The 12463-nt window shown below is 48.2% G+C and overlaps 1 protein-coding gene across 1 annotated transcript in view; it reads left to right on the top strand.

The window, feature by feature from the left end:
- Positions 1–6034: 6034 nt before the first annotated feature.
- LOC123343329 (aryl hydrocarbon receptor-like) overlaps positions 6035–12463 on the top strand; it is a 121921-nt gene continuing 115492 nt past the window's right edge. The window contains exons 1-2 of the mRNA XM_044978380.1: positions 6035–6551; positions 8744–8931. Coding sequence (XP_044834315.1) covers positions 6511–6551; positions 8744–8931 — 229 coding nt within the window. The 5' untranslated portion in view covers positions 6035–6510. The remainder of the gene's footprint in view (positions 6552–8743; positions 8932–12463) is intronic.

Genomic DNA, 12463 nt, shown 5'->3' with positions numbered 1-12463 from the left:
CACTCCCGTAATGCCACCGAAGAAGGATCTTCTGCCGACGTGCCGCAGAAAACAGCGGCAGGCAATTGAGCAGCTCAATGACTGCTGCTGTTGCCTGCGGCATTTCAACGGAGGGTCCTTCTTCAGCGGCGCGATGGGAGCGGAACTGGCAGCTCCCATGCGCCCTGTAGGGAGCGCACAAAATGCCACCCCCCCCATCCCCCAAATTCTGCCTTGGGTGCCAGAAACCTTGGTGCTGCTCCTGCCTCCTAGGCCTCTGATACGTAGCTTACCCCACAGATGTTAACCAGCTGACCCTATATTACCATATGGGGATTCAAACGTGGGGTATGCCGCCAGCTTGACTCTGCACTAGTGCACAAATAGCAAACCACTGCCATTACCTTGGCAGTCCGTGAGATGGCACTAGAGTCTTCTCATGATTGTTCCTATTAATGAAACTGCTTAGAGAAAGCTCTAGCAAAGGGGTCGGCAACCTTTCAGAAGTGCTGTGCCAAGTCTTCATTTATTCACTCTAATTTAAGGTTTTGCATGCCAGTAATACATTTTAATAACATAAGAACATAAGAAAGGCCGTACCGGGTCAGACCAAAGGTCCATCTAGCCCAGTATCTGTCTACCGACAGTGGCCAATGCCAGGTGCCCCAGAGGAAGTGAACCTAACAAGCAATGATCAAGTGATCTCTCTCCTGCCATCCATCTCCATCTTCTGACAAACAGAGGCTAGGGACACCATTCCTTACCCATCCTGGCTAATAGCCATTTATGGACTTAACCACCATGAATTTATCCAGGTCTCTTTTAAATGCTGTTATAGTCCTAGCCTTCACAACCTCCTCAGGTAAGGAGTTCCACAAGTTGACTGTGCGCTGTGTGAAGAAGAACTTCCTTTTATTTGTTTTAAACCTGCTGCCTATTAATTTCATTTGGTGACCCCTAGTTCTTGTATTATGGGAATAAGTAAATAACTTTTCCTCATCCACTTTCTCCACATCACTTATGTTCTTATTTTCTTATGTTATGTTAACATGCAGAAATTGTCCATGTCTCTGTCTGAGCTCCATGTGGCCCCTCTTTAAAGACACTGAACGCTATGGCACAGGTTCTACTAAACACAGTCCCTAGTATCCGTTCTCGTTATCCAGCGCTACAGTGCACTGGAATCTGAACAGTCTGGCTTTCTTGGTCTTATCTCTACAATTATTTGATTCTAAACACTTCACTCCTCAACTGTCCTTACCAGATTGCGCTGATGATGATACTGAGAGGTGGGAAATGATGTAAAGGCGCAGTCAGTTACCACAAGGCACAGTATATCACTTGATATAATGTGTTATGTCTGTCGCAAAACTAAATATTTCCCTTCTTAAGGGGAAGGATTTAGAGAGCAAAATGTGATACATTGAGATGTTCAAGGCATTATCGGTTTTCTTTTTTAAAGGCACAGTTTTCAAACGTGGTCCCTAGAGAAAGCTGTAAATTGAATTCAAGCACCAGGTAAGTGACACCAGAAAGATTTTTACTCCAGCTGATCAAAATATCGAGGGAGATACTCTGAACAGGGATTCATTGTCAAGTCAGATGAAGCTGCAGAACTGCCACAGCCGGTCTTTGGGGGAGTCACCACTCCTAGCATGAACATCTCTGCCAGCCATGGGATTTGCTTGCTATTGGTGCAGAGGGTTTCTCCTTTAGAAAGGGAGGGTGGGGAAAAGGTGGAAAGGAGCAGTAGCTCTAAGGTGTGTATTGCAAGTGCTGATGTCCCAGGCGTGCACTGGGACGTGGACTGAATCTTCAGTGCTTGCATAAATAAGTATGCTGTTCAAAGTGGGATTCTGGAGTAGAATGATGATCCAAAGCCAGCTAAAGTCATTGGAAGTCTCTCTACTGACTTTGATGCACTTTCGATCAAGCATGTCATTCATAAGTGCACGTCACAAAGATGTCAGCCCACCAATGGGTTTGTTGCATTACAGGATGTTCAAAATGTTTTTGCAATGCATGTTTTCCTTTATTTTTCTGTTTCAGTTGGATCATAAGCACCTACACCAGTCTCTGGGTGCTTGTCCAAAAACGAATATATACACAAATTACACACAAGGGCAGGGGCGGCTCCAGGCCCCAGCACGCCAAGCGCGTGCTTGGGGCGACATGCTGTGGGGGGCGCTCTGCCGGTCACTGGGAGGGCAGCAGGCAGGCCACCTTCGGTGGCATGCCTGCGGAGGGTCCGCTGGTCCCGCGGCTCTGGTGGACCTCCCACAGGCGTGCCTGCGGAGGGTCCGCTGGCCCCACGGCTTCGTGGAGCTGCGGGACCAGTGGACCCTCCGCAGGCATGCCTGCGGGAGGTCCACTGAAGCCATGGGACCAGCGGACCCTCCGCAGGCAGGCCTGCGGGAGGTCAACTGGAGCCACGGGACCGGCGACCGGCAGAGCACCCTCCGCAGCATGCCGCCGTGCTTGAGGCGGCAAAATGTCTAGAGCCGCCCCTGCACAAGGGCTACATACAAAGAATGTTACTCAGGTTTCAAAATTAAGTATGCAAAAGTTGGGGAAATGCCAGATTTATAGTTGTCCTGGCAACCTTAATTCAGCTCCCAAACTGTGGAGTCTGGGGTCCTGTGGAAAAATTATGTACAAGGGGGCTGGATCAAGGCTGCATGGTTTGCAAATGTTGAGAATGTTTTTAAAAGCACCAGAGGGCTGTTGTTGGTTTTTTTCTTTTGTTCCCTTGCAACTTTTCTAAAGTTGGAGAAGGTTTGATAAGTTAGAGAGGAAGAAGGAAAAAGTTGGAGGGATATTGCCTGGACATTATTAAGTTTATTGCACACAGTGGTGAAAAGGTGGAGAGAGGGAAAATGAAAAAAAAACAATTTTTCAAAATAATATTTTGTGAAATGTCTTGAAAATCAAAATAATTCCTGGGACTTTCAAGCTGGGTTCTTTTTGCACAAGCAGCCAAGTACTGTGCTTTCAGTTCAAGCAATGAAGAGAAGAGGTCTCTAATACAGAGCCATCTGGACAGCTTGGCCAACTGGGCGCAAGCAAACAACATGTGTTTTAAGTGTAAATGTATATATACATCTAGGGGAAAAGAATGCCAGCCGTACTTACAGGATGGAGGTCTCTATCCTGGGAAGCAGGGGCTCTGAAAAAACATATGGGTGGATAATTATTGAACATGACACTCCAGTGCAATGCTCTGGCCAAAAAGGCTAATGCAATCCTGGGGTGAATAAATTAAGGAATCTTGAGTAGGAGTGGAGAGGTTCTTTTACCTCTATATATGGCTGCTGGAATACTTGGTCCAGTTCTGGGGTGGAGAGGATTCAGAGAAGAGCCACAAGGCTTAGAAAACCTGCCTTCCGGTGATACATTCAAGGAGTTCAATCTATTTAGTTTAACAAAGAGGTGGTGAAGGGGTGACTTGATCAGTCCATAACTAGCTCCATGGGGAACAAATAGTGAATAGCGGGCTCTCCAACTTAGCAGAGAAGGGTCTAACAGGATCCAAGTGCTGGAAGTTGAAGCTGGACAAATTTGGACTGGAAGAAAGGTGTACAGTTTTAACAGCAAAGAGTCCTGTGGCACCTTATAGACTAACAGACGTATTGGAGCATGAGCTTTCCCGGGTGAATACCCACTTCATCGGATGCATGTTTTAACAGGGAGAGTAATTAACTGCTGCACCAGCTGACCAGAGTTCTTCATCACTGACAATTCTGAAATCAAGACTGCTGGAGGAATGATGCTGGGACAGGTCTGTGGGAGGTCAGACTAGCTGGTCATGGTGGTCCCTGTGGCTATGAAAAAGCATTCTTGCATTCAGGCCTAACCAGAGGTGAAAGTAAGCTGGTACGGGCCGGTACGGAGGACCGGTAAGAAAAGGAGACTGACTGAGGGAGGGAGAGAGAAGCCTGCTCCCTGCATAAGAATAGTTTAAACTCAGCTATTCCCTGATGGTTCAGACCCCAGGGTTAGGTTTCTGGCATCCTTGTTAATTTCACTCACAGTAGCTGGGGGGAGGGGGTCGAGGGGAGGGTGTGTTTGACCATGGCAGGGGCAGTCCTTTTCTGCCCCCGGGATGAGGGCATCTCTCCAATACTAATATACACAACAAATACAAGCATTTGGCTGCACGGCTTAAATCCAGAGCTAATAAAAGCAGGTGGAAGGGGAAAACTCATTGTCGCATTGGTTTCTCGGCTCCTCCAGCCAGGCTGCAGACAAGGCTCTGCATTCCTCCCCATTCTCCCCCCGCCCCCAAGCAGGGTTTTCCTCTAGGCTCTAGCTTGCAGTAGGGAGACTGGCTGAAATGACAGCTGCTGCTGCCTGCAAAAGAACAGTTTAAACTCAGCTGTTCCCTGTGCAGTTCAGTGCCCAGAGTTAGGAGCCGTTTCTGACATCCTTGTTAATTTCACTCCCAGTTGTTGTTGGGTGTGTGTGACATCTGCCCCCGGGGATGAGGGGATCTCCTAAACACAATCAAAATCAGGAACCATTTCAAAGTTCAAATCTATCCCATTCCCTCCCCAGCAGAGGATCATGGTTGTGATGTCCAAACTGCTTGCAGATGCTCTTTGAAATGTTACTGTTTAAAAAAAACAACACAAAAAACATGGAGAACATGGTGGAAAGATGTGTCATGATGATTAGGGTTTATTTTGGGCAAAGCAATTTTGCTAAAGCAACTAAAGATTCACAGGGAAAGCAAATAGCCCCCACAGACAAAACTACAAAGGGATTGGAGGGGAAAACTGAATATTCAGGGAAATTATTGTGCCTCCTTTGAAAGAAATAGTAGTTTTCATTCCAATCCACCCTCTTTATATATTGATTTAAACACCTGCAATGTCCTTAGGACATCGAGTGCAATCTCAGATCTCTTTTTATTTTGTCCTGCCTGCAGAGTGCAGAGGCTGAAATTGAAAAAACTTTCTCTAAATATCTTGTATATTTCATGAAGGCTATTCCAGTTGTCCTTCATTCACCCATGACTTCCCCCTCCCACCTCCCTGGCTGGCTGGCTGTGGTTTTTGCCTTGGTTACTTACTCCTTGGCAGACCCAGCCCAGTGTGACCTGCTGGCTCTCTGCAGGCAGCAGCCCACAGGGGCCGGTTGCTGGGGTCGCTGCTGGTTGGTGGCAGGCTGCAGCTGCAGTGTTTGTGACACATTCATACACATACATACAGTCAGAGGTGAAAGTAAGCCGCTCCGATCCGGTACGGCGTACCGGCAAGAGCCAGTACACCGTGCTGGACCGCATCGACTTCTACGGCGGGGATTGAAAGGGCTCTGGGCTGCCCACAGATTTAAAGGGCTCAGAGCTCCCCGCTGCTGTGGGCAGCCCAGAGCCCTTTGAATCCCTACCGCAGCTGGGATTTAAAGGGCTCAGAGCTCCCACAGCTGCGGGCAGCCCAGAGCTCTTTGAATCCTGGCCACGGCTCTGGCGGGTGGGCTGGAGCCAGGATTTAAAGGGCTCCGGGCTTCCCTCAGCGGCAGGAGCTCTGGGCCTTTTAAATCCCTGCCCCAGCCCCGCAGAGCTCGGGGTTCCCCCTGGTGGCCAGAGCCGTGGGCCCTTTAATTTGCCCCTGAGCGGCTCCCAGCCACCTCTGCAGCTGGGAGCCCCTGGTTGATTTAAAGGCTCTGGGTCTCCCAGCCACAGCTGGTTCTCCAGGGCCTTTAAATCTTGAGAGGCCACAGTAAGTCCTGTAAATTACTTTCACCCCTGGGCCTAACAGTGCTCAGCCAGGGGCATTATTTTCAGTTGGCTGATTTGTCCTTTTTCCAGCTCTCGCTGGGCACAAGTGTGTATGGCCGGGGCTCAGCTGGCAACCAGCCCTTCCAGGGACTTTCAGCGGCAAGTCAGTCTCGTCTCCCGCCCTACCCCGCAGTCCCAGCGCAACAAGGCACCTGCTCCGACCTCGACCCGTCTGCGCCAACAGCAGCCAAGCCTGGACGCTTCACTCAACCGGAGCCGCCTGCCTTCCCCGCCTTCATCCCTCCTCCTCTCCCGCCCAGCGGAGAGGGAGGCGCAGCCCGGCTCCCAGGAGATGCCCGGCGTCCATCTCCCCTCGCTCCCATTGGCCTAGCGGGGGTCGCCTAAGGTGCTGCTGCGGCGGCTGGGCCGGGAGGGGGGCGCCAGGCTGGGCCGCCTGGAGCAGCGGCAGAAGCGGGGCTGGCTGGCGAGGGAGCTTTGCAGCCCGGCGGCAGCGGTCGTGACTGCGCCCTGCCCAGCGATGAGCAGCCCCGAAGGCCGGGCCCGGCCAGAAGCGGCTGCCGTGCCCCGGAGCTAGGGCTGCCTTGCCCGCGCGCCGGCGGCTCCGAGCTCAGCAGCAGCCGGGCGCAGAGGAGATGCGCTCCCGGCTGGCACGGCCCCGCTGCGCCCTGGGCGCAGCGCGCTGAGCCAGGCGCGGCCGGCTGCTGCCCGAGTGGCCTGGGGCAGGCGGGCCGGGGTCCGCCGCTCCTCCTGCGCTGAGCCGGCAGGCAGGCGGCTCCCGAGGAGACGGGACAATGTACGCGGGACGCAAGAGGAGGAAGCCCGTGCAGAGGACGTAAGTGGGGAGCCTGGGGTGGGGGGCTCGAACCTGAGAGCTCTGCCTCGGGGGCAGCAGCGCAGGGTGGGGGGGTGTCTGTAGCCGGGGTGCACGTGCGCGGATGGGGGGGGGCGAGGTGGTATTGCTCCCCAGGCGGCACTTTGCCCTTTTAGCTCCCAAAACTTGACAGAGCAAGTGTTGGGTTCGCGGGGAGAATGAGTCCAACCCGCCTGCCAAAGGTCTCTGCCCCGGAGCTGCCCGCTCCTCCTCCTGCAGACTTTCACCCCATTGCAGCGTTCACAAGCCGACTTCTCTCTTTGACTTTTCTTCCAACCCCTCGTTAATTTCCTCGCTCCCTAGCTCAGCTGCTACGGATGTCCACTGGGTAGCGGTCGAAACTAGATTTCTCTGCATATTTCCCAGCTGCGGATGTTCCTTGCCAAGGAGGAAAAGCCAAAGTTTGAGGCTGTGAGGCACTGTGAGGCACTGTGATGCAGTGCCAGCAAGCTGAAATTCCCCTCCTTAAAAAAACCCTTTTCATGAGAACCTCTGCAGGCTATTTGTTGAAAACATATGCACCATCTATGGTCTGCCTGCATGTGCATCAGGGGGACGGTCAGTGCATGGCCATTGCACCATACAAGATAGGCTAGAGAGAGCATCCACGGCTGGTCTGGGAAGTTCTATATCAAGGTTTCAAAGTCTTTGCACGGGGCATGTTCTGAAAGAACTCTGTTTGAATCATCAGTAGCTACGAGTGAACAATAGTTGTCCTTTCATGGGCTGACCTAATGTTAGTTGATAACCTTCCCAAAGATTAATTATGTTGCCCCCTTGCTTGGCTAGACCAGTTCAGATCCTGTGAACGTGACCATGGCAGATATTTGGCATTAAAAGAGGTGCTTTAGTTATTTTACAGACTTTTTTAAAAAAAGACAAATGTCCTTTTTGTAACTGGAGTGTGTGGGTTTCAGGTTATCCTTCGCCTTTTCTAGTGGTAAGACTGGATTATTTTATTATTATTGATAACACAATGTAGTACATCTTCAGAAGGATAAAATGAACTTCAGGTCTATGCTTTCTACCCAGATGTGTACCATCCAAAACTATTTTCATGTTTTTGCTTTTCTTCATGGTTAGGGAATAGGTGCAAGAGACACAATTTACTAAAATGTCAGTGCAGTTAAAATAAAGGACTGGTTACCATGTAGTATGAGCTAATTATTAATTTAACAGGCACAAATGGTTTGCCTGTTGATTTGCATCTATTCATTGGGATGAATGGTCAATTTTAATACTCAGTTAAAAAGTTTGGTTAAAGTGCTGGCTAGAAATCTTTAAAATACATTAAAAATATGAAACCTTTTTGACCAGTATAAACTGTGAATGGCTGGAACTCCATCACCCAGGATTGCCTGGTTAAAGTCTGTGACATTCTCACACTTGCTTCCTTGCAGCCCCAAGAGCAGGCTAAAATATGGAAGGGAAGAGGTTCAAAGTCGTAAAGCTTTTCAAGTAGGTTTAGGAGGCAAGCAAGTAGGCCGCCCGACCTCATGCATTGAGCAAGTGCCCTCTTGAACCTGGATTTGTTTGTTTAAAATGAAACAGATAAATGTCCTTGGGGAAAAGTGGCATGGCCCTTTGCATAGGTAAATGAAAGGCAAGTGACTGACAAAGGCCATTGTTAGGGTTGGGAAGTCTGGTAGCATGATGGCAGGAACAACTGGAATCAGAGGTGAAGTGTGGGGGGGGGAGGGGTGCATGCAAGGTCACGTGCCCCCCATCCCCAGTTGCTGCTTGGCTTGTACTGAGTTTGTGCTCACACAAATTGAGCATGCTCAGTAACATCTGCTGAAGTCCCTGCCCTCCCTCTGCCCTTGGCAGGGCTTTGACTGGGATCATGAAGAACAGCTGCAGTTCATTCTTGTTTTGAGGCAAAAGGGTTAATTGTAAGCGCTCAGGGACAGGGGCCATATGTTATTCATCTGGGGATCAGCATGCATGGTGCTAGAAGCATATTAATAGCAGGAATGAATAAGAGGTTGAAGTAAGAGCTCCCATTCTGTTAAGAAATCAAGAGTGGAGATCGGCAACCAGCCTCTCTCACCCTTGCTATGTGCGGGAGAGTGCTGTGAACTCTGCTGAGGACCACCCTCTCCCTGGGCACAGGTGTGTTTGTGATGTGTCTCCCTTGGCTCCTCCCCTGGCAGAGTGAAGCCGCCGCCCCCAGAAGGTGTGAAGTCGAACCCTTCCAAGCGCCATAGGGATCGGCTGAACTCGGAGCTGGAGCGGCTGGCTAGCTTGTTGCCTTTCCCTGAGGAGGTCATCTCTACCCTGGATAAACTCTCCATCCTACGCCTCAGCGTCAGCTATCTCAGGGCCAAGAACTTCTTCAACAGTAAGAGCAAACTGGGGGGAGGGTGGGAGACTGGAGTCGGCCCTTTCCCATTAAATACACTGTGACGTTGCACCCGATATGATTTTATGAAAATGGGCTAATGAGTGTGAATATGATGTAACTGGAATATGCTTCATGCAAAAGGTCTCTTGTAAGGTACCATTACAAAGCTTATAATCTACTGAGTGTGGTCATCTTATTTGTATAAATGTACCACTCAAATATAACTCTGAGGGCCTATTGTAATTATGCAAAGTGTGGGCCATTAATGGTGGTTTGGAATCTTGATGGCTCCCATTAACCAGGACAAATGACTGTAGAGGGCTCTATTTTACTTGTAAGAATTCCTGTATTCCTGTGTGCTGGCAAGTGGGCAATGAAGTCTTACAGTGACATGTGATCATGTCACCTGAGCTAGAATCCATCTTTAACCTGGTGCTTTTCCATTGAGAAGGAAGGGGTGGAAACCCGGAGAGGGACAAAGGATTCCCACCTTATGCAAAAGATATGTAAGTGGGTGGAACAGAGCAAAAAGGGCTGCAGTCATGAGAAATCCCCTGGCTACCACTTAAGCTGGAACAAGAGCTGTACCAGGGGAAAGAATTGTGCCCAGACTAGGAAGGCGTCCAGTCTGTGATAGCTTATTGAAACATCTCTGAGGGTGAGATTTTATGTGTATTCAGTTTTCTTACTGTATTAGGCATAGACTTGCATGTTTTATTTTATTTTTCTTGGTAATTCACTTTATTCTGTCTGTTATTACTTGGAACCATTTAAATCCTACTTTTTGTATTTAATAAAATCACTTTTTACTTATTAATTAACCCAGAGTCTGTATCAATACCTGGGGGAGGGGGCAAAGAGCTGTGCATATCTCTATCAGTGTTATAGAGGGCGAACAATTTATGATTTATTTGGGGTTTGGACCCCATTGGGAGCTGTGCATCTGAGTGTTGGAGACAGGAACACTTCTTAAGCTGTTTTCAGTTAAGCCTGCAGCTGTTGGGGTACATGGTTCAGACCTGGGTCTGGGTTTGTAGCAGGCAAGCGTGTCTGGCTCAAACCAGGCAGGTGCTGAAGTCCCAAGCTGGCAGGGAAAACAGACTCAGAGTTACTCAAAGCACATCAGGTGGCAGTCCCAAAGGGGGTTTCTGTGAACCAACCCGTCACAACACCATGTTCCCTTCAGCACTGCAACAGAACCAGCAAGGTGTGCACTGCAGGGAAATCTCACCCTGTGTGTTAACATGCCAGCAGAGGACAATCCTTTCATTTGCATAAGGGAGCGGTTATTGTGAGAATCTGATTCCTGCATGTTGCCAGCACCTTTCACTCGCCCCCATACCTGTAGACATTAAAACAGATTTTAACCACCAACACAGTGTAATGTGGATCGGCCACGTCACACTCATATTAAGGGAAGCCACCGGGAAGGTAAAAAGCCCTCTGAAATTGAAGCATTGCTTCATGCTTATCTGGTGCTATTATCATGCCATTGTAATATAACATTAATATATTCCATTCTTGTCCCTCAATCTCTGACTGCCAGATGCTGGGACTGGATAACAGAGGATGGATCACTTGAAAATTGCCCTGTTTTGGGTTTTTTCCCTCTGAAGCATGTAATATTGGCCACTGTCGGAAGACAGAATACTGGGCTAGATGGACCATTGGTGTGACCCAGTATGTCTCTTTTCATATTTAGATTTTGGTTAGACTTTTTCTATACAAACAGCATCAGTTTGAAAACGATATTCATTTGACTTACTATAGAAACATCTGCAAGAATTTTTATTTGAATTCCATTTAGTTTTGCTCTGTTATAAATCTGCTTTAAACATGATACAGTGCTTATAAGGATGGGCAGGCTGGTGAAATGAAAAGCCGATGTTATTAGAAAGCAGTTATTTTACTCTGCAGTGCCAAATCAGTTGACATTGAGTTGATAACTATTTCTATTTTTATTTTTAACTTTGCATTTTCACTATTAAACAGTTCCTATATGTGAGCCCTCACTGTACTGAACATATCAAATGCAACATTTTTTAGCAGCAGCATTGTAGAATAAATTCAGCTCTTTGGCGGTTTCCCACCTCTATTATAATCCTCTGACTCTCTGAAATAATGGCAACAGATTTGGAGAAATATAGCTTGGTTTGGGTTGTGTTATGTAAAGGTTTTCATATTGCAGAAAAATGGCTTGTTTTGACAGTGAGCTGATGATGTCTGATGAAAATCAGTGGTGCAGTGCGGGCTTTGCATTCTCTTGAAGCATTAATAATTTAAAAATCACAGCTTAAAAGAATTTATAAAATTGAGGCATGGGAGCCACTCTTTAAACCTATAGCCTTAAAATGGCTGGTCTTGTCACAAAGAATCAAAACTTAAGTTACAGTGCTTAGACACTCCTTGTCTAAGAATTTCAAAAGAAATTCTGCCAAGATACTGCAGACATTGAATTCGGAAGGAGAAGACAACAGTCTATGTCATGGGGATAGTGTGCACTTCATGGGTTACAGACACCCAGAAACTTGCATAACTACCTGTTCATTTTACATTTCTGAAATAATTAAAAAATGATCTGGACAAATTGGAGAAATGGTCTGAGGTAAACAGGATGAAGTTTAATAAAGACAAATGCAAAGTGCTCCACTTAGGAAGGAACAATCAGTTTCACGCATACAGAATGGGAAGATACTGTCTAGGAAGGAGTACGGCAGAAAGGGATCTAGGGGTTATAGTGGACCAGAAGTTAAATATGAGTCAACAGTGTGATGCTTTTGGGGGAAAAAAGCAAATACGATTCTGGGATGCATTAACAGGTGTGTTGTGAGCAAGACACGAGAAGTCATTTTTCCGCTCTACTCTGCGCTGGTTAGGCCTCAACTGGAGTATTGTGTCCAGTTCTGGGCACCGCATTTCAAGAAAGTTGTGAAGAAATTGGAGAAGGTCCAGAGAAGAGCAACAAAAATGATTAAAGGTCTAGAGAACATGACCTACGAAGGAAGGCTGAAAGAATTGGGTTTGTTTAGTTTGGAAAAGAGACGACTGAGGGGACATGAGAGCAGTTTTTAGGTATCTAACAGATTGTCACAACGAGGAGGGAGAAAACTTGTTCACCTTAGCCTCTAAGGATAGAACAAGAAGCAATGGGCTTAAACTGCAGCCAGGGAGGTTTAGATTGGACATTAGGAAAAACTTCCTAACAGTCAGGGTGGTTAAGCACTGGAATAAATTGCCTAGGGAGGTTGTGGAATCTCCATCTCTGGAGATATTTAAGAGCAGGTTAGATAAATGTCTATCAGGGATGGTCTAGACCAGGGGTCGGCAACCGGTGGCTCGCGGCTCGCCAGGGTAAGCACCCTGGCGGGCCGGCCTGGTTTGTTTATCTGCCGCGTCGGCAAGTTCGGCCGATCGCGGCTCCCACTGGCCGTGGTTCGCGGTCCCAGGCCAATGCGGGAGGCAGGAAGCAGCGGTGGATGTGGGCCAAGTTCCCCAATGGTGGTGAATGTGGATGAGCTGCGACTGTGAA

Source organism: Mauremys mutica, chromosome 10, assembly GCF_020497125.1.
Source record: "Mauremys mutica isolate MM-2020 ecotype Southern chromosome 10, ASM2049712v1, whole genome shotgun sequence".
Lineage (NCBI taxonomy): Eukaryota > Metazoa > Chordata > Testudines > Geoemydidae > Mauremys > Mauremys mutica.
Note: the sequence above shows the minus strand (reverse complement) of the source record. Positions and strands in the feature narration are given on the sequence as shown.